The sequence below is a fragment of the Neopelma chrysocephalum genome, unplaced genomic scaffold (assembly GCF_003984885.1).
Source record: "Neopelma chrysocephalum unplaced genomic scaffold, ASM398488v2 Primary Assembly neopelma1_22b, whole genome shotgun sequence".
Classification (NCBI taxonomy): Eukaryota; Metazoa; Chordata; class Aves; order Passeriformes; family Pipridae; genus Neopelma; species Neopelma chrysocephalum.
In genome coordinates, this window is record NW_020897690.1 from 20,512,719 (window position 1) to 20,533,602 (window position 20,884).

General features: G+C 42.4%; 1 protein-coding gene across 5 annotated transcripts in view; it reads left to right on the forward strand.

Annotated features, from left to right (window-relative positions):
- Nucleotides 1-706: 706 nt before the first annotated feature.
- Nucleotides 707-20,884, forward strand: part of OTULINL (OTU deubiquitinase with linear linkage specificity like) — a 30,092-nt gene continuing 9,914 nt past the window's right edge. Inside the window, exons 1-3 of one of the 5 annotated variants that reach the window (XM_027681663.1) lie at nucleotides 707-725; nucleotides 20,491-20,650; nucleotides 20,759-20,790. In XM_027681663.1, the coding sequence (XP_027537464.1) occupies nucleotides 20,544-20,650; nucleotides 20,759-20,790 (139 nt within the window). In that variant the 5' untranslated portion in view covers nucleotides 707-725; nucleotides 20,491-20,543. Of the gene's footprint in view, nucleotides 726-4,205; nucleotides 4,303-5,959; nucleotides 5,979-7,970; nucleotides 8,035-8,240; nucleotides 8,321-20,490; nucleotides 20,651-20,758; nucleotides 20,791-20,884 lie in introns of those variants that run through there. The other 4 variants (XM_027681635.1, XM_027681647.1, XM_027681641.1 and 1 more) reach the window with 4 other exon arrangements.

Genomic DNA, 20,884 nt, shown 5'->3' on the forward strand with positions numbered 1-20,884 from the left:
TGCTCTGAATTCTTCTCCTGTATCCTAATAAAAAGATAGCGATGTCATCCTTCCTTCCGTGTTGTGAAATATATAGTTAAGTATAGTGTATACTAGCTTAGCAGCAGGTTGTTTATACCTTCTAAATGAAGAAGCACATGTATTAATTTCACCTGTAAGCATTGATGGTGATTCTGTCAGGAGATGTGAGAAAGAAAATGGCAAATAGAACCAGGATGTTTATCTTTGCAATTCAGCATAAGCCATCAGCCACACAAAGTGTCTTTCAGAAAGGAACATCTGTTGCTGTTTCTGTTAATCTAAAGGACATCTAGATCAATAAGCTGCATTATGAAAGGGGGCATGTGCATGCTCAAGCCCTTGTCTCTCCATGACTTTTCCATCAGCACTTTTGTTCCTCAGTGTACAGGCTACTGCTTTCCTTTATTAGCCTTGGATTTTATATGTATTTCATTTTCCTGCTTGTTACTAAGTCTCCCTCTTAAGAAAATTTGTTCTTTTCACTGATGGCATTCCAAGTTTTGGATTGGAGTGACTCTTTTCTCCGAAAGGAATGAGCTCCTTTCTTCCCCTTAGGGACCCTGTTTTGCTGCTTCAGTACAGAACGAGCCATTGCTGATCACTGCTGCAGTTCTTAGTGGAGGTGGCAGAAAGCAGCTTGCTCCTCCTACTTCAGAAGAGAAGCCCAGGGAAGGAGGTGCTCTCATCATCACATCTTATTCTCAGTGAGTCACTCATAGCACCTAGGTCTTAAAATGCTAGCTTTGGTTTGCTGCTTGCACTTTTGGCAGTGAAACATAAATATTTAGTCGCTGTTGCAAAGGCAGGGACTGACACTTGACACACACACACACGCAAAAAAGGCAAATGCCTACAAATAGGCTGTGTCTTGTTTCTTCTGGCAGTAACGTCTTTCAGCACGAAGGAGAAACAGCTGAACTCTGAGTCTCTGCATGTTGATTTCTAAAGAAATAGTATGGACTCTTATTCCAAGTATGAAGTATCTGATTTAAAAAGAATTGTCAAAAAGTAAAGTCCATCACAGATTTTGTAACAGGCATTCCTCTTCCCAAGAAAGTTGATCCCCTCTGCCCAAACCCAGGCACTAGGACACAATTCTGCACTAACAATGCACTTCATTCTTCCAAAATCCAGAAAGTAGATTGTACTGATACTGTTTCCCCTTATTAGTCTTCAGAAGAGAAGAAATAATCAGAAAAAGGTACCCCTGGGGCACATGCATATGACAGCAACTCTCCTGGCCCCATCTGTCCAGCTGCAGCAGGAAGTTGTCAGTGATAAGGATGATTGTTCCTAAAAGGGTGATTTTTCTTCCGGGTAACAGATGAGACGGCAAGACAACTTGATAGAGCAGAACAAAATAAGACTGCGTGCATTTTGGAGGTTGGGGATGTTTGTAATCTTAGTCTGCTTCCAATAGAAAGGGAGAAAGCATGAAGAAAGTAAGAAGTTGGCTCTAGAGCTCAGTAATGGAGATAGAACTGCCTGCAACTCCAGGACAAACTCAGGTGGCCATCTTGTGCTTACAGCTTTCAGATAGCTGGATGATGTTGTGCCATGTCACATTTGGGTTTCCCAACTGCCGCTGAAGACCAAGACCTCTCCTGTCATTGGTGAACATGGAAACAAGCATATTGAGCTGTGTTGAAGTCAAGTGCAGACCTTATTTGCTACATCTTACAGCACCAGAAGGGAATGCCATGGGTAGGAGAGGCCATCTGATAACACCCACCGCAGAAATGTGGGGGTGGACAAAGGAAATTTCCTTGTCAGCTTGTGAATGTGATAACAGTGCAAATAGGCAGAATTGCAAACACTAACTACTTAGTAAAACACAGCTATCCTTAGTTTGTGGACTCTGTCAGCCCAGGTGGTCACTGCCTCCAGCACGCTAAACTCATCATTCTCCATTTTAGGTTTGTCTTTTTCATCTCCCCATGACCTTGAATAGATCTCTTAGCTGTTTCTAATTAAAAAAAAAAAAGGTACATGGTTTATGTGGGGAATTTATCCTGAATTTTTTGTAACTTAGTCCAGTTCCAAAGCTCAGCTGAGGCTTTCTGGCAGGGAAGGGGTGCAGAAGGCCCTGATTTGTCCTCTTCTCCCTTTTGGAGCCTTTTTTTGCGTGTCACCTAATCCTGTTGGAGCAAAGACAGCATCACTTTCCAAAACTCCTCCAAGTTCCTAGATCCCTGCCACAAAGAGTCTTCATATATGCCAGCGTTTTCACTATGCCCTAAAGATGCTCACTGAGCTATGGAAGAAATGCAGATCTTAGGCAAATACTCGTGCCCCAGCACAGTAGGAAAGGGAGGTAATCTGTACTTTTCCTGCTTGGATAAAACCTAAAGAGATATTAAAGAGTTATCCAGGTGAATCAGTTATGCTTGGTTGGGAAATATGATATATAGGTTTAAGCATGTGGAAACTGCAAGAAAAGAGGAAGAGTAGGCAGTGCTAAATGTCCAGAACTGTTTCTGGCCAGGGCAAACCAACCTACCAGACAAAAAAATCTAATAAGAAGAACAATAGAGGAATTAGGGTGATCAAAGGGAATTGAATGCAGAAAAGAAAGTTAATTTTCATTGTATAAACTAAACAACTTGCTTTTTTGCCTTTTTTTTTTTTTAACACAACAAACAAAACAACAAAAACCAGTGCTGAGCAAGGAAGGCAAAAGGGGGCATGTCCTCTGTTTCTTTCTTCTGTCCTGCTAATTTGCTTTCCAAATCTCCCCTTGGAGATGCACTGGTCCTGTAGCCAGCCCACAGGTTTTCCCCTTTCAGAACTATCTTGTTCTGTGAATGGAAACTGAACACAAAGAGACAAAAAAAGCCCATATATGTATGCCTAAATACATATAAACGTGTGCACGTATATATATAAAGATATGAACACTGTTTTTAAGTGTTCACTTGCTGCCTTTGGATGCTCACTGGCATAGAGCCTGAAAAGCATGAGAGCATTCAAAGACAGCACATTCTTTATTGTTCCTCTCCTCCTTCCTCCATAGTCAATGGTGAAATAAGAAGTGTCTGTAGGCTTGCAGTCATGGGGCCCAAGGCTTGGATTGGAGCAGAGAGAGTAGATTTCACCTTCAGCTCCTGAGGTGCCAACAAACAGAAGGAATAATGTAATATAGGTAACAGTTATCTCCCCAACTCCACCTTTCCAAATTTTTTTTTTTTAACAAATGCTCCTGATCCAAGGGTGATAATGGAAAAATAGCATTTTAAAACTAATTTAAAAAAAATACTGTAATAAAAGACGTAGAAAGGGAAACCGACATTCTAGTGAGAGGGAAAATGTGAATCAGTAATTGTACTGTTTTTTAAAAAAATCCATGTGTAACAGGGAGCAACAGTTAAAAGAAGAGGAATCTGGCAGGGCAAATGGCTGCTTCTGCCTCTGAAACAAGAACTTGTGAGTATTTTCAGAGTGGGATACTAGTGAACTTGTAAGCTAGGGTATTGGGATGTATCTTCCAACAGTGTAATTAAGAGACAATTAATAGTCTGATACTCTACAGAAACCACTTGTCTCATTTAATTTAAAACAATGAGGAGGGAAAAGGAAAGAATGTCTCGAAGGGCCCTTTGCTTATTCCTATTAAAAATCCTACATCTATGAAAGTGATTTAACTGTATCTGTGTAAACTTTGCTTTTACATAGCACAGTCTATATCTTAATATGGAATGGATGCCCGTGTGGACCACCTGTTTGCACTTCATGGTCAGACTGTTCCTACAGAAAGCACATTGATTGCATGATAGTAATGTTAAAAGCTTAGCTATCAAACATGACATTGGAGTTGAAAAGAAGAGGCTGTGACTCTCTGTGGACTACCACTAAGATAGAAAACATGTATGGATGGTACATCACAGTTCAAAAATCGGCCTGCAACCTCCATCCCGCAAACAACTTGGAAGATGCGGAGGGAGGTAGTAATGTGACCTTTAGAAATAGCTGAGTTATGCTCTATTTTTTTTTCTTGCGGCTTGGATATGGAGAAGCATAGACAGCCTGTGTGACTTTGAAAACTTTAACGGAAATGAAACAGGAAGCCAGATCCTTTCACGGCTTGTTGATCTGTGAAGACAGGCTGAGTCTGTAGAGACCCATTTTCTAACTGCAGCAGAAGTCAGGGGAGAGAAATCCAGCTGGGGGGATACTCTGGAGAGGAGATGCAGAGGCAACATGACAGAAAGGCAAGTAAGAACAGAGACCAGTTCACTGAGCAAGAAAAGCGAAGCAGAATCAACCACTCAAAGAGAAGTGTCGGTAAGTTCATACAGCTGTGCTCTAAATTTTAGCTTTTCAACAACCTGGTGGTCAGCTAGAGAAAAATTCTGTGCTGCTGATCACAGCTGCATGGGTACTACTTTTACCTATGTGTTGGGCTACCTGACCTTGGTAGTAATAATAAATTACAACAAACAAGGAAATGGTTCTTGACTGTTAAAAATGGACTTGAAAAACTGAGAGGAGGAAGCTCTCACTAGTTCTGTACTCAGGTTTCTGTACTCAGGTTACTGGGTTGGATGCTGTTGCCTATGTCTCAAGCACTCCTTTTGAACTGTTTACATTCTTTGGGCCATGGTTATAATCCTGCTTCTCTCCTGCAGACAGGAGCAAGAACATGGCAGTTGCTTTGGCTGCTGATTTGTGGGTTTAAACAGACGTGGTTAAATTGTCTTCACATTTGCTTAGCAATGGCTTTCAGTATAAGCTTCTGCTGTAATTGCTATGCAGTCTCATGTGGGTGCAAGCAGAGGGAGATAGTCTCAGTCATGGCTGCAGCTTGGAAATGCCATGACCTGCAGAAAAACCTGGAGGTTCATGTTATATGAAAGTTCATAATCTTCCCCTAAAGGAAGAAAATATCATAAATATCCCTAAGCACTAGAAGCTTATTTGAGTATCACAAACATGTGCCAAATCCCATGACCTGGAAGTCTAGAGGAACAGAATTAAACTTAGGCTGCTTCCAGTCTGAGTTCCCTGGAGCTCTCCCTTTGTCCCCATGGAACTGCTGCCTACTCGGAGGCAGAGCAGAGAATGCATTATTTCTGCAGAAACCTATTGAATGCATGCTCTATGCAAGGCCTCCTCTAGCTCCCTACATTGTTCTGTTGGAGAAAGTCCAGAGGAGGGCCATGCAGTTGGTAAGACAACTGGAGCACCTTCCCTACAAAGACAGGCTGACAAAGTTGGGGCTGTTTAGCTTGGAGAAGAGAAGATTGCATGGAGACCTCATAGCAACCTTCCAGTATCTGAAGGGGGCCTAAGGGGAAGCCAGAAGGGGACTCTTCCTCAGGAACTGTAGCGAAAGGATAAGGAGTAATGGGTACAAACTGAAAGAGGCAAAATGTAGGTTAGACATTAGGGAGAAATTCTTTACTGTGAGCGTGGCGAGACACTGGAACAGGCTGCCCAGGGAGGCTGTGGATGCCCCAACCCTGGCAGTGTTCAAAGCCACATTGGATAAGGCCTTGGGTAACCTGGTCTAGTGGGAAGTATCTCTGACCATGGCAGGAGGGGTTGGGACTAGATATCTTTAAAGTCCCTTCCAGCCCTCTATGATTCTGTGAGATATTTTGGAGAAATTGTCACTTTCTGAAGCTTTCTGAACCCTTGTCACAGCATGTTTCCAATTCTTCATAGGCTGTAAAAGAAACTGCCTTCCAGTTAGCTGCTATTTCCCTTTCTGCCGTTGATCCTGGCTCGGACCTGCTTGCTCTCTCTAGGATTATCCTAGCTCATATTCAGGTAACAGGAATGGCATACACAGACCGGTCCAACACAGAGTGCAGGAGGTCTGTGTGTTACCTGGCTCAGTCTCACAGTGGTGTCTGCATCTGAAGCCAAGGAGGGAGGCAGGGAGAGGCTGTCCCATCTCCCTGACTTGCAAGGAGGAGAGACAGCATTCTCCTTGAGAAGCCTGCAAATGTAAAAAGGTAGTAGATAGCTCTTCATAGTGACTTAGAGAAGAGGTCCAGAGAGAGCTTAAGGAGGAAGAAAGGGCACAATGGACAGTCTTAGTTAGAAAATTATCTCAAGAGATTTCAAATAAGTGATCTCTGATTGATTGTTTTGTCCCAGGGCTTATTCCCACACATAGAGGGGCAGAGGGGCATAGGCCATTCTCCACTGAAATGCTGAATAAATGCATGGAGGAGAGAACAGAGAGCTGTGAAGTGGGAAGGACTCACTGATACAGGGATTGAGCTGCTGTGTTTGTACTATGCATTTCATCTCTCTTCTCTGATGAGTCAGCAGCCAGATAAACACTACCTTTCAGGCCTGTCTGCACAAAGAAATCACCCATTGAATCCTAAGATCTTAACAGGTTAAGAGAGGACAGAAAGAGGAATGCTAAACCATCAAGTGGCACCAAGACTGGCCTGGCCAAGGCAAGAAAAAGGAAAGGGAAGCTGAAGTATATGATAGCTGCAGACAAGATATATCTCAGAAATAAATCCCAGGTACCTTGGAGTCTTTGCAGGTGGATGCCATGTGAGCTATATCCTGACAGCATCTCTCTGAGCTGCAGCTCCTGAGACACAGCTACGTTCAACCACAAACTGTGTGTCCAAATGGAAAGCACCAAGCAGCTGATGCTGCAGAGAAGCACAGAGGTGGCACTTAGGAAAAAATTTTTTTCCAAGTAGATTTTTTGATGGAGCAGCACACAGTGCTACACAACTGACAGCTTTGGGCCTCTGAAGTCAGCTATTTACTTTTGCTATTTTTAGCTGGTCTTTAAGCCTAGATTTTCTTTTACTCGGATAAATGTGTTCATGGCTTTCTGTAAGCGCACCTAAATGAGCGCTTGGCACACAGATATTTAGCAGCTTTTGCCTATTTTGTTCCTTACCCAATTAACTGAGATGGAGGGAGAAACAACCTGATATTCATGCCAGGCAGTACAAATCTCTTCACTGTTTCATGAAAAGTCTTGATTTTTGATCTTCAACTATTTTAATATCTTGTGATATTTTATGGAAAAATACCCCAACAAATCCAAACAGAACCTAATAACAAAAGACCATGTAAGTTTGTCTTAGCTCTGTATCGGAGCAAATTGCTTGTAACTCTGTAAAAGATTTAAGTCTTTGTTTAGACCATTACGATTCCTCTGTGTTTTTACTGCAATGTTCCTAGTGATATGGAAGAAAACTGTTCTTTAATGTGTAACCAGAAAAGAAAGTACAGCAGTATATGCAAATCTTCTGCATACAGCTGGGAGAAATGATAACTGAAAGACTGTTATAAGGAAATGTACCTGGCAAAGGGGAATTTCTTTTTGGATGAATGCATGTCAACTTGTTAATGAGTGAATTATTGAGCAAATCAACATTTAATGAGAAGGAAAAAACCAAAACCAATCAAAAATTTTGAATTCGTTGTGTTTGCATTTCATGGCTAGATTTCAGACAGATGCTGATGACGTTGGTCTCCATTAAGGGAACTGGAATCCCTGGAAGTGTTGCAGGCATTCTCATTCCTGAAAGTGTTCAAGGCCAGGCTGGATGGGGCTTTCAGCAACCTAGTCTAGTGGAAAGTGTCCCTTCCCATGGCCCGGGGAGGTTGGAACTAGATGATCTTAAAGGTCCCTTACAACCCAAATCATGCTACGATTCTATGCTGCTATAAAATGTGACATAGGGTAGCGTGACACCTGAGCACAGACTATACCTAACTGATGGAGGAGCGGCAGAGGCTGATGAGGAAATGGAGAACTCCGCTCGTTTCTTAAGCTCGAAGACAGGCCGAGAGATGAGTGACAGGGGTTATCCCTCTTCCCCGAAACGGGGTCCGCGCCCACCACGGGGTCCGCGGGGGCCCCCGCTTCCCGAGCACGGCTGGGACCGCGGGCGGCAGCGGGACTCGGGCCGGGCCGGGCGGGGAGCGGGGCGGCCCCGCGGGATCCCCGCCCCGGGCGGCGCCGGCGCTGGTTCGTAGCCGGGGTTCGGTGCCCGGGGGACGCGCAGGCGGAGCGCGGCGGAGCGGGTGAGGCGCTGCAGGGGGCTGGAGGGTGGTCCCGGCGGGTCGCGGCGAGCGTTTGCCTTTATTTGTTGTTTCTTTATTTTTCGATTTTATTTTTCCACTTGACTCTGTCGGGGCCGTTTTTCCGAAGTGGCGATACCCGGAAAGCTGCTCCAAAGGTTTCTCGCGGCGGGACCGCCTCGGCTGTGCTCCCCTGCCCCGCCCCTGCCGTGTCGGGGCCGGGGGCTGCGGGCACCGCCTGAGCAGAGACCGGCCGCGGGTCTGCGGGGGGAAGTGCTGGGTGTGCGAGGTGGGTGTGGGTTTCCTTGGGGAACTGGAGTATCCTGAGTGCAGAATTAGCGCTGATCTGCGTAGAGATCTGACCTGAGCGCTGACCTGCCAGTTTCACATCGGTGTTCGTCGGGGGTTTGGCTGTTCGGTTGGGGGGTTAAATTTATTTTTTTTTCCTTACTGTGTGCAAGCCGGTGTTGCAGACTGGCTTGTATTCCTATCAGAAAGTGAACTTTTAGAAAAAAGGAGATCATAAGTGTGGACATGATTCAGGAGGACTCGCAGGAAGATGGACACACACCCCTCCTGACCTACCTGTCAGCTGCAGGTAGTCCTTGGCGTCAGGCGTGGCAGAACATGAGCCAGCAGTGACTAAGAAGGCCAGTTGCATTCTGCCTTGTATCAGCAATAGTGTGGCCAGCAGGACCAGGGCAGTGATCGTCCCCCTCTACTCAGCACTGGTGAGGCCACGCCTCGAATCCTGTGTTCAGTTTTGGGCCCCTCAATACAAGAAAGACATTGAGATGCTGGAACATGTGCAGAGAAGGGCAACAGAGCTGGTGAAGGGTCTGGAGCACAAGTCCCATGAGGAGCGACTGAGGGAGCTGGGATTGTTTAGCCTGGAGAAAACGAAGCTCAGAGGAGACCTTATCGCTCTCTACAACTACCTGAAAGGAGACCGTAGCCAGATAGGGGTCAGTTTCTTATCTCAAGTAACAAGCAATAGGACAAAAGCTTCAAGTCGCACCAGGAGATGTTTAGATTGGATATCAGGAAAATTTCTTCACTGAAAGGATGTTCAGACATTGGAACAGGCTGCACAGGGAATTGGTGTAGTCACCATCCCTGGAGGTATTTAAAAGATGTGTAGATTGTGGCACTTAGGGATACAGTTTAGTGGTGGACTTGGCAATGCTGGGTTAACAGCTGGACTCAAAGGTGTTTTCCAATTGAAATGATTCTTCAGTTCTGTGATCTCTTATGTCACTGGAAAGTAGTCTTTTAGGTTGAAGATACTGTGCCCTGCCAGCTTGCTTTTCGGCTGTACATTATGTGGCATGTGATATATTTCTTCTTTGATGGTTACTGATCCAACTCTCATTTTGCACTGCCTTTCGTACTAAACCAATTTGTTTTCTTTTTGGAGGAGCTGTACAGATTGTATTCAGCTTATACTTTCATTTTCTGCACTGGAGAAAGAACCAGATATCTGTGGTATTTAGTAACTGATTTTAAGCTAGCATGCTGCTGACTGCTCCATTGCTAATATGTGCAAGTACCATTATTCCCACTTCCATTCTTTGGGCCACTCCAGTTTCTGCAAGTGATGAAACAAGGAGGCAAAGTGTGTGAAAGAGGAAGAAATGGCAAGCTCAGAAGTCACTGAAGTTTGCTTCTTTAAGAATTTAATTTCTTTACAAGTGGGCAAATAATTTAATTAGAAACTGAAGGAGAGTCCATACAGTAAGAGGAAAAGATGCCATTTTGCAACACTACCAGGTGAAAGGTGTCAGAATGGAGTTTGAAGGGCAAAAGCAGTATGAAATTGCTAATCAGCATTTAAATCTAAGTGCTTTTATGGATAAGTATCTGTATATGGATTTGGAATTCTGGAAAAAAAAATTAATTTTCGTAATTCTGGGATTTTTTGCCATTTTTGGATGTAAGGTTTTTTTCATTTTATTTAGCTGTTTGGAACATATTGCCTGCCTAGATGGTGTTTATTTCCCATTCAGCATCAAGATTTTCTCTCCACCTTGTTTCTTAGGTACAGCTTCCAGGTTGAATCCTCTCATCCTGTCTACCAAGGATAAGACAACAAGCATTAAAGGGTTTTTCGACAGTGTGTGCAATTTTTCTTGAGCTTAATGTCTGAAAATGGTTGGCCTTGCATGATTACCCAGGCAAATGAGTTTGAGAGTTCAGAAATACCTCTGCTGCACCTCCTGACCCTGCACAGCCTGAACCATCAGAATCACGGTGCCATACTGTCCTAGGGGTGATGAGTACGGTTATAATTTAGTTGTTTTGAAAACACAGGAAATAACCATTGCTCAGGAGTCAAAAGGTTTTATAATTACGCTGCTTTCATTACACTTGCATAACTAATTTGGGTGTGATTAGAATGGCATAAAGTTTACCTTAAGGATCTTCTTAATCTTCTCTTGTTTTAGGCTGTGAAATTAATTTTTTTAAAAATTACCATTGGACCACATAGGTTGTATTGTAATGGCATTTTTATTCCAGCAATCTGACTTCTAAAAGAGTTATAATACTCTTTAAAGTCAAAACTAATCTGAGTTGCTGTCTGACATCTGACCCTGAATCACTTCAGGATCTGTTTTCTGCTTTGAGGGGATTTGGGAAGGCACAGTAAACACACGGCATTCTTTCTGCACTCCTGGGGTGATACAGCTGGTGTGGTGGCAGTGTGTAGCAGTAACAGGTAAATTTGCCCATGTGCTTGGTTGCTGGGATTCCCAGCATAGCAAACACCAGTTCCTCAGTGCATGGTTGCAGTGCTGTGGATCAGACACAATAATGTTTTACCTTCCAAAAAGACAGAAAAATTGGTATTTTTTAGTGAAAATGTCAGCGTTTCATGGCAGAAAATGGTCAGGATTTGTGTACTTCAGGCACAGCAACTTAAAGGCAGTCACTGACAGTTTTAAGAGGGGAGTTTATCTCTAGGGATCTTGTACCAATTCTGAGGTGCTAGAGAGAGTTTAATTTGTATATAACTGAATTTGTTTGATGGAAAGTTTGGGTTTTTTCCATGAACACCGTGACTCATGGTTGGACTATCTGTTGCCTGATAACAGAAAAGCATGTAAAAGTTGTGCCCCAGCATAAGTGAGGACTAAAAGGAATAAAGCCCACTTCTTGAGAGGGCTCCAGTGAAGGCATACTTTTTGAAATACTTCAAAACTTCTGCAGGCTACTTCATTAATTTTCCGAGAAATGTGCAAGTCAGCAGCTTTTAGTTTCTTTTTAGCCTTGTTCTGTGCTTTTATCTTCTTCCCATTTTTTCACTGCTGAGGAGTAATACTGTACATTTTTGGCATCCTCAAAATCCAGACTCCACTGCTTGGGATTTCTCTGTATCCTGTGGGGAGGTGCTGGAAGCTCCTGACAGAGAGGAGATGTCTCTAGCTCCTGTTCCCATGTTACCAGTGGGAACAGATGCCGCTAACACTATGTGTCCATGCAGAGGAATGTGGCAAGCAAGGCAACTTGTGCTGCCCATACTTTTCTTTCAACAAACATTTGTCTGAGGAGAAAGCTGTAGACTGAGCAGAAGACTCATGTTGTCTTATTTGAGCCATATTGTGTGAAGATGGAGGGCTAAAAATATGGGATGATATGGCTGTGTATGCTCAGGCTCTAGTCCCTTCACTAGGTCTACATGTAGTCTTCAGCAAGACCCCATCTCAGATTCCTTGTCCATAATATGTTGCTGAGGTTTTCTACATATTTTGAGCATTTAGCATTTGTGTTTCTAGGGCAGGGTCAACACATTGGGTAAATGATGCTGTGAAAGTGGGAAATGTGTACCTTAGCATCAGACTAGTGCCTTGATATGATACAGTGTGCGTGAGGCTTTGACTGTCCTGAAGTCTACTGCATCTGTGCAGCATCTGTCACTGCCCTCAGGTGAGCTGCCACCAAGTAAATCATAGAATTATAGAATGGTTTGGGTTGGAAAGGATCTTACAGATCATCCAGTTCCAATGCCCCGCCATGAACAAGGCCATCTTCTACTAGACAAGGTTGCTCAAAGTCCCATCCAACCTGGCCTTGAACACTTTCAGGGCTAGGGCATCCACAGCTTCTCTGGGCAGCCTGTTCCAGTATCTCACCACCCTGGCAGTAAAGAATTTCTTCCCAGTATCTAATCTAAACCTGCCCTCTTTCAGTCTAAAACCATTCCCCCTTGTCCTATCATTACATGCCCTTGTAAAAAGTCCCTCTCCACCTTTCTTGTAGGCCCCTTTAGGTACTGGAACATGCTATAAGTTCTCCTAGGAGCCTTCTCTTCCCCAGGCTGAATGACCTCAGGTCTCTTAGCCTGTCTTCATAGGAGAGGTACTTCAGCCCCCTAATAATTTTCACAGCCTTCTCTGTGGACCTTGCACCATTAGGTCCATATCCTTCTTATGGTGGGGACCCCAGAGCTGGTTGTAGTACTCCATGTAGGGGCTTGGGAGGGTAAAGTAGAATCACCTCCCTTGAAATGATAGCAAGGTTTTAATTGCTGAGTTTGTGCAAAATCATTCTTTCTGCAAACTTAAAATACATGGTTCAGGTCTGCCTGTATGACAAAGAGAAGCCCTACCTGTTTTGCTCTGAGCGCAGCACCACGCCATGTGTGTGCCCTGTTGTGTTTGTCTGGGAGCAACCTGGGGATATGTTTACTGTCCTTCAATTCTGGTTTCGTTTTGTGTCATTTCCTGCGCATGAATTTCATCTGTGATGTGCTTGCCAAAGGCTGAGGCCTTAAAAATAGGGGATTTCATATAAATTTAGAACTTTAGAAATTATTACTGCCAGGTTCCGTGGTAGACACTATTCAGTACTGTGTATTTAATTTTCTTACAAGTTAAAGTAAGTTATGCCTCTGCCAAGTGCCAGCCCCTCAAGAAGAGCTCGATATGCATGGTTAGACTTAAACATATTCTACATGATTAGTATTTTATGTAGACCTTGCCACGTAACTGTCCAGTTTTTAGGCAGTTTGTGCAAAGGCAGAGGTATCAGGGAGCTGTGGTCTCTTGGTCCCTGCAACCGATGTCTAGAGTGCTTGAAACTTCTCTTGCATCCAAATGTCTGTAACAATACCAACTGTGCATTAGCAATAATAATAATGATGATGATGATGATAATAATAATAGTAATATGATTTTACAAGCAGAGAGCTTCCACACAGAATATTCTGCGTTCTTAAATCACATTTTTTGTGAAATGTTTATATTAGCTATGACTTTGGTATTACACTGAGTGATAGTAACTGAAATGTAAGTTCTCCAAATGCACTCAGTTTTACTTTTCAAGATGCATTTTTGGTTAAGATTTTAGGCAAGATGTGCCTGTAATGTACTCTCACAAAAAGGCAGAGGACCTCTGTGTTCCTGAGCTGATTAAAATATGCCAGTTTGAAAGTGTTGCCCTTTAAATGATGAGGAGAGGGCAGGGTTTAAACAGTCCAGCTGCTTCCATACAAATTGCATGAGCTCTGTAGAATAAAGCTGAAGTTTTGACTTCCGTCAGGTTCGACACTGAGAGGCCAGGGAAAGAAATGCAAGACCAATTTCTGTCATTTGCGTTCAGAGTGATGGCTTCGATATTTTACTTTATGTGGGCTTGCTTTCTGCTTCTAGTTTGTCTTGGAAGGAGGGCAAGACACAAGTAAAACTCCCAAGCAAACAGGTATCACTGCAGGAATAACCCCTGCATACACCTCCTGAGAAAGCAGAAGCTTTGTGATCTGATGCACCATTGGGAGATGTGAATTATTTGTGATTATTAACCATAAATTATGTGTGATTATTAATCAATGTGAAAAATACACAACTCTGCATGGCTTGCACACAGAATTGGGTACACTTTTGGGGAGGGCCATACTCTGAAGACAGACATAAAATCTGTGTTGGGTGCAGCAGTCAGACCCTGTATGGAGATGGGAATGACGAGCGACATGGATGCAGCTTGGCGAGAGGCAGGCTGGCCTTTTGCTTAGACAGTAAATAAGCTCAGAAGAGTTGGTTTTTTGTTTGTCTTGGGTTATTTGATCCTGCTGTTTGCCTGCCTATCACTTGGTATAACTTTTTATCATCAGGTAAAAACTTAAAACTCCTTGTACTGCCATGTAGTCTGCGCTTGCAGAGTGGACTGGCATTCTTTGTGCTTCCTCCACAGGGCTACAACACTTCAGCAGAGGATACCTCAAGGTGTCAAACTGCTGTTTGGGAATCAACTGGCTGGTGACCACTGAGGGCCTGGGGAGTCATCCAGGGCTGTCCAGTGGGTGTTGTATCCCAGAAGCACTGCCCATCACAGGCCAATAAGCAGCTTGTTTCTTTGCTTGCATCAAGATCTTTCCCACACCATTGTCTGTTGGCATTCCCACTTCCTCAATCCAGGTGCTTTTCATCCCTCTGTGTGTGCAGCTGGAGGCTCCTCTACTTTGCCACTTGCATCCCTCCTCTGGTGCTGACATGGTGGCCACTGCCATGGGTTGTGCTGGAGTCACAGAGCCTACCAGTGCCTTCCTTTGGGGCGACAGGTGGCAGGCTCAAACAAGTCCTGCTTTCTGGAGTGGCAATGACCTTGGTGCCTGCATTGCCAGGGGATCAGGCTTGCATCCAGGCAGGGCCAGGGGCACTTCCTGCACTGGAAAACCACAGGGAGGGAGCAGCTGCCAGTGGACCTCTGCATGGAGAGACCAGGAGGGGTGTTGCCTGTGGTATCACCAGCCGCCTGAGCTGGTGCATCCTTGGAGGTTTGGGTGGTAGGTACAAGTCTTATGCTATCTAGCAAACAAGATTTTAAAAAAGGAGGAGGAAAATAATTACTATTGCTGAATAAGACTTCCAGCTTTTTTTCCCCATAATCAAGCTTCAGTTATCTAGACATATGAACATAAAAAACCCAAGGTATTTATACCTGTCAGCTAGACTTAAGTGTAAGAAGATGTTCAGGAGGAGGTAAGTATTTTCTTTAATCTACCAGTTTGGATTCAGTACAACAAAGGGAAAAAAAAAAAAGAAAAGCATTTTGAGAATTGTGTTTGTGAATAGGTAAACCAGAAGCAAACATGAGCAGCATTAGGGATGACTCAACATGCGACTCTGCAGCAAGCATAATAAGAATCCTTAGAGTGGGATAATAGATTTAGTGCATTTATGTAAGTTCTGTTTGAAGTCTACAGGCATTAAACTGCAATTCTGAATGAGAATGGATTTTTTACACATTAAGAAAAACGCAGTAGCAGAGATTTCAGAGACTCCTTCTTTAAAAGGAGGTTATTTTATTTTTTCAGTTTTTTATTTTTACTCATACTTAGGAAAGAGTGTTAGAGGGATACATGTTTTTTGTGGCATTAAATGCTGTATTTCTAATCCAGTGTTCTGGACTGTAAGTTCTTAGAAGGCTTCTCTCATGTTTTTTCTTACTTAAATGGAAGTGTGGCTGAGCATTATTCATCTGAATGTCCTAGATGAAGCACCCTGTGCCTTAAAAAGGAAGCTGAATTATACAGGAAAGCAAGAACTGAATTTTCCTTTGTTCTCGTAGGCGTTTGTAGAGGGGAAAATGGTATGTGCAAGCTAGGGCATGCATTAATATCTTGATTATATAGCTGAAATTGGTTTTGTAAAGGTAACTCAGAGTGTATTTTAGGTAATCACACAGTAGGTGAGAACACAGTATGGTTGCTGCTGCACAGTAGGAACAAGTAAGTGTCACAACTGAATAGGTATGTTAACACCAGCAGTTTGGGTCCTGTTGATGATCAGGTCTGAAGAAAGCGGCCAGTCTTGGTGTTCTGTTTTTTTCTGAAAGAAGATTAAAGGAACTGAGAGAGTACTTGGGACTCCTGCACAGGACAGCTGTGTAAATAAAACCTTTCTTGCAAGTGATGGGCCTCAGTGATACCAAAACTATTCAATTTTCTAGGTAATTACATGATTCTAGTTAAGGTTTGGGGCTGGGATTCTGTTTTGTTATTTTTTTGGAGTGGAAATTGAGATCTGATCAGCAGACATGGTTGAACTTTTGATGAGTCACTGATGATTACCATCTTTGCCTGTAAATTATTCTTTTTTTTCTTATTATACCAAGGAGAGATCCTCATCTCTAGCTGTTGTTAGAACAGGTGAAGGTTTGCTTAACAAGCTGACATTTCTTTGCTCTGTAAAGGAAGGGTTTTGTAATGAAATAGTTATTGAACTCAGCAGTACTTCCCACATATCTTGGTATGTGTTTGATCTGTTCTAAGTATTTTTAAATTCTGTTTGGTGCAGCACTGATAATAAACTGGGAAATCAAAGAATTTGTACTCTCTTGGCACCACTCAGAAAGACACATTTCTCTCTTCTAAGCTGTTATGGGATGTAATCTTTTGTGGGTATTGAATTTGTATAAGCAGTAGCTTTTTTTCTGGGTCTCCCTCTTGGTTCATTCAGTTGAGGTGTTTGTGCACGTGTGTCCATCATACTGGTGCTTGCTCTGTAAGGGTGAGATTGCTTGTTTTACCTTAAAAGAGGGATTTAGCCTGTTCTATAACATACCTCAGTATTGATAGTATATAATCTGGAAAAAAGCAATATGCAACTGTGAAGAGAACTCTGCAGGCACACAGTGAACAAAGGCAGACTTGGACCTCCATGCCAAGCCTTGCATCTCTCAGTTGAGGGGTCTCTCTTCCTAGCTCTGGATCCAACAGAAGAGGGAGAAGGAGGGGTACAGGTGGGCAGCAGAAGGGTTAGAACACAGGGGTCCTGCATTTTGTCTCTCTCTTTGAATGAGGGGATACCTTCTTTTTGGGAACTAGGAACATTGTGTTGTGTGATGGGAGTATGAAATTTGGTCACTTTATGGTGACAAGTACTATGACCTACTTTCAGTTCCAAAAAGATGGTGAAGAGGAATGTCCTGAAAAGAAATCACACTGTCAGGTTTAAATTTGGGAAGACTGTTGTCTTTCTGATGGCCTTGTTACAGGGATGGAGGAAAAAAGTAAAATAGTGAATGTGCCATCAGATGTGCTGGAATATTGGATTGTGCTTCAGTAATGCATACAGTGCTGTCTGCTAGTTCCCAAGATGATCTCTTATATTTTGCATTTCATGAATTATGCATTTTTAAGATGGCAGCCTCCAAAAACATTGTGAGGGAGTCAAATGTGAAGCAAGTCTTTTAGAGACTGACTTACTTGAGAAAGAAGCAGATGTTGCAGATGTCTCTTACTTTCTTTTTTTCTGGCCTTTTTTGTTGGTTCTACTGCGTGTCTCTCCTGCTGACTTTGTGGGTAGTAAAAGCTTAAGGTTTGGCATTAGTAGAAAGCTGATGTGGCATGAAAAGAAAACACGATGTACTACTTGCATTGTAAGATAAACGCTGCTATCAGCTCCTACTCCATTTCTGTTCAGCCTCTGTTCATCCAAATTTATGCATGGGAGAAGAGTCAGGCCTCCCTGTCCTCACGGTGATGCTGATGGTCAGTCCTCAAAAAAATGTGAGCCCAGGAGCTGGTGGCAGCACCAGCCTCCTGAGGAACAGGATGAATTGTGTCCATATCACAGGGAATGGATTTAAAAATCTGTGAGCCTATTTCACTCCCCCCACCAGTGTGTTATTAATTTAATTGCTCTTCAGTTTCTGAGAGGGCTGGGAGGGAGTGGAAAGATCTATTTTAAACTGCTGCCTTCTTCAATTTATGTTCATGATGTATTTTTACCAGCAACACTTCACAATCCACCTGCCATTTCTAAATGTCATTTACTTGAATAAAAAATGTACTTACATTTCTAAGTGTGACATAAACACCAGAAGTAGTAACTGAATCACAAAGTACTGTTTGAACAGCAGCTTTCCCATGACAGGAGGGAAAGTTTATGAAGTCCAGGGTATACTGTAATACAAGTGTAGCAAAAATAAAATCACTTTTTGCTGGTTTTCCAATCTCCCATTAGGCTTTCTGTTAGAGTAATACTTATTTATAAATTCCCCATATTAAATAAAAAGGGGTGAACAATATTTGGTTATCTCATGTTCTCTGACAGGGATTGTGGTTTTGATGGGAATGAGTAAGCCAGTGCTTCCCAGCACTCTTTGAAGGGCAGTTGCTCATGCACCTGTTAACAATATGCATTGAAAAGGGGGCTTGTTGAACTCCAGTACTTTTTTTTAGGACTATTACCATCAAAAGCTTTTTCAAAAGATTGCTTGATTCAGTTTAAAAGCTGATACAGACCTCTCATCTTTCTGCCTGTAAAAGGTGTAAAGGAAGATATTTGCATTCCTATGTATTTCTTGATACTCCATAAAGCAAAGTATGTCATTTTAACAGATGAACCAGCTCTTGTTTTTTATAGACCCAGTTTGTTCAAAATCAAAAATGGGAGTGAACCATACAGTCATTGTAAGTAGCGAAATGAAAGTCTGCTGCATCTTGCTTTTGATACTGTATGTTTAAATTGGTGTTAACAAATTTTATTTTAAACATCGTTGTTTTGTATACAACAGTGTAAATCCAGAATACCCACTGATCCATGGGCTGGATGTTTGTAAGCCATCAAGTTCCATTCTAGTTGGCAGAAGGTTCAGTTATTCAGAATCCACTGAGGTTTTTTCAATACTGATGTCTTTATCCTAAAAAAGAGAGAGAAAAAATTGTGATGGCTTGATTCTGATGATATTGTCATCTGTTACTAATTCTCAGCTGTTGCTCTCTAGGTAGAAATTTGTGTGCTTATTGAGAACGTACTTACCACTGTCCCTAGTAAGATGCATGTATGTGTGTCTGGGAGCTCTAAGTGGGAGTGTCCCAGTGTTTCCATGAGGTTTTCCATTTCCAAATCTTACAACTGATGTTTTGCTGTCTGTTACTTGGCATCAGTAATAAACATTTCCTGGGACTTCAGGTTTTTGATCTTCTTGGTTGTACATGAATGCATTTCCTGCTTTTTACTCCTCAGCGTGTGCAGGGAAAACTCCCGGTCATGCTACGTATGCACACTTTGGCGCAACCTATGAGCAGAAGCTAAGAGAAGACCTGTCTCTCGTCTTGTATGTTCACAGCACACAGTTTTTGTGTAAATGGGAACTAGCAGCCCAACCCCACGTCGAATTACCTCTTTAAAGTTTATTAACACCTTTTCATTTACAGCTCTTAACCTGCCTTTTATTCATGGGAGAGATGAGGTCTGTGTCTTGCCACCGGATGACTTGCATACGGCATCCTGTAATAAAACTTCTTCAAACAACAGAATATTTGGAAACACCAAGTATCAGCAGTGCTCTGTATATATGCAACAGTGCTTGTAAAATGCGTGCGTTGCTGTTTATCTCGTTGCCAAGGTTGGGATTCATATGTAACTCTTTGACTGGATAGTTGTCAACAGTGCATGGGCTTAACTTTCTTGGAAAACCTAAGCCCCTATTAAATTTCCTGTTACAGCCAGGAGGGGCAGAAGTTCAGCTGACATAAAACTATGCTGAATGAGTAATTCCCTCTGTGGACTCTCTGTAGAAGGATCTTTATAGCCCTCTCTGGGGATGCCTTTATAAAAAGTTGAGCTCTCATAAAGTTTTCTACTAAAGACATAATAACAGAGCAGCTGTTGATCATAAACTCTGGGAATTTCCTATATTCAAATTTCAGCCAGAGGACAAATTTCTCACTTAGGGAGCAGATGCTGCCTTTGTCAACTATTCAGTCCCCAGGCCCTCTCTCAGTTGTAGGTCTTTTTATCAACAACAGACAACCATAACCTTTCCTAACCCTGTCTGTAATGCCAATGGCATGACAGAACCGTGTCCTCATTTATGTCTGTAAGAACAGTGAGAGTGCACCCCTTTGTGGTGATCTCCTGAACTTTCTACCAAATCCCTGGGGAGTTTTAAATTGACCCTAAACTTACCCAAATTGAGGCAGGAACATTCCTTTAATTCCCCAGGCAGTGGTATGATGCTCAGTCAGCTAATATTGCCTTATATGGCCTACTTGTCAACTACAAGTAAGTCCTAGGAACTCCTGGTCTTTAAAGCCATGACTTAGAGACAAAGTAATGACAGTACAGGTCATCCTGAAGTAAAAAAAAAAAAAAAAAAAAAAAAAATTGGTCTTTTTTTTTGTTTGGTTAGTCTTTGGGGTTTTTTTATTTTATTGAACAGTTGCTTTGATACCAGTCTTCCTGTGACTCCATTGTATATAGTTATATCCACTGTGTAGAGGAAAGCTTGGAAATGTGAACTATGTGCACTCAAACCCCTAGAAACTTGGAAAACTAAGTATATAAAGTATATGTATATTAAATAAAATATAGTCATCTTTTACATGTCATGTTTTGTATTTCATTTGGAGTGGTATCATACTCGGATTATTTTTCTCTTTGTAAGAAAACAAATCAAAACAAGTATTTTGAAATAGTGATAAGATTTTTTCCTCTCTTTTTATGTCTCTTTTAGGAAGGCATGAGGTGCGGTCCTGGACAACAGCTACCAAGGAATCCTTGTGTCTCATGTGGCAAAAAGTGAAAGTGCAGCTAATGCTAAGCATGTCTTTCCTTGCTGCTGTGTTTTGGTATTGTAGAAGGCTATACAGCTTTTTAGCACAGCTACTGAAATGGTAGGTTTTTATTAAGCAGACTTCAGTCTTCCCCGTTGTTGCTTATTTCAGTAAATACTGACCTCTTACACCTTCTCATTGACACCTGTTTTATCATTTGTATTTCAGGTGGAGCAACTACCTTCAGAGAAGACTCATAAGTAATCTTTTTGTTGTCATACCACATTCATTAATCCCCCTGCAACTCCCCTTTAGATGTAGAACAGCAGAAAGTAACTAATCTATGAATCAATC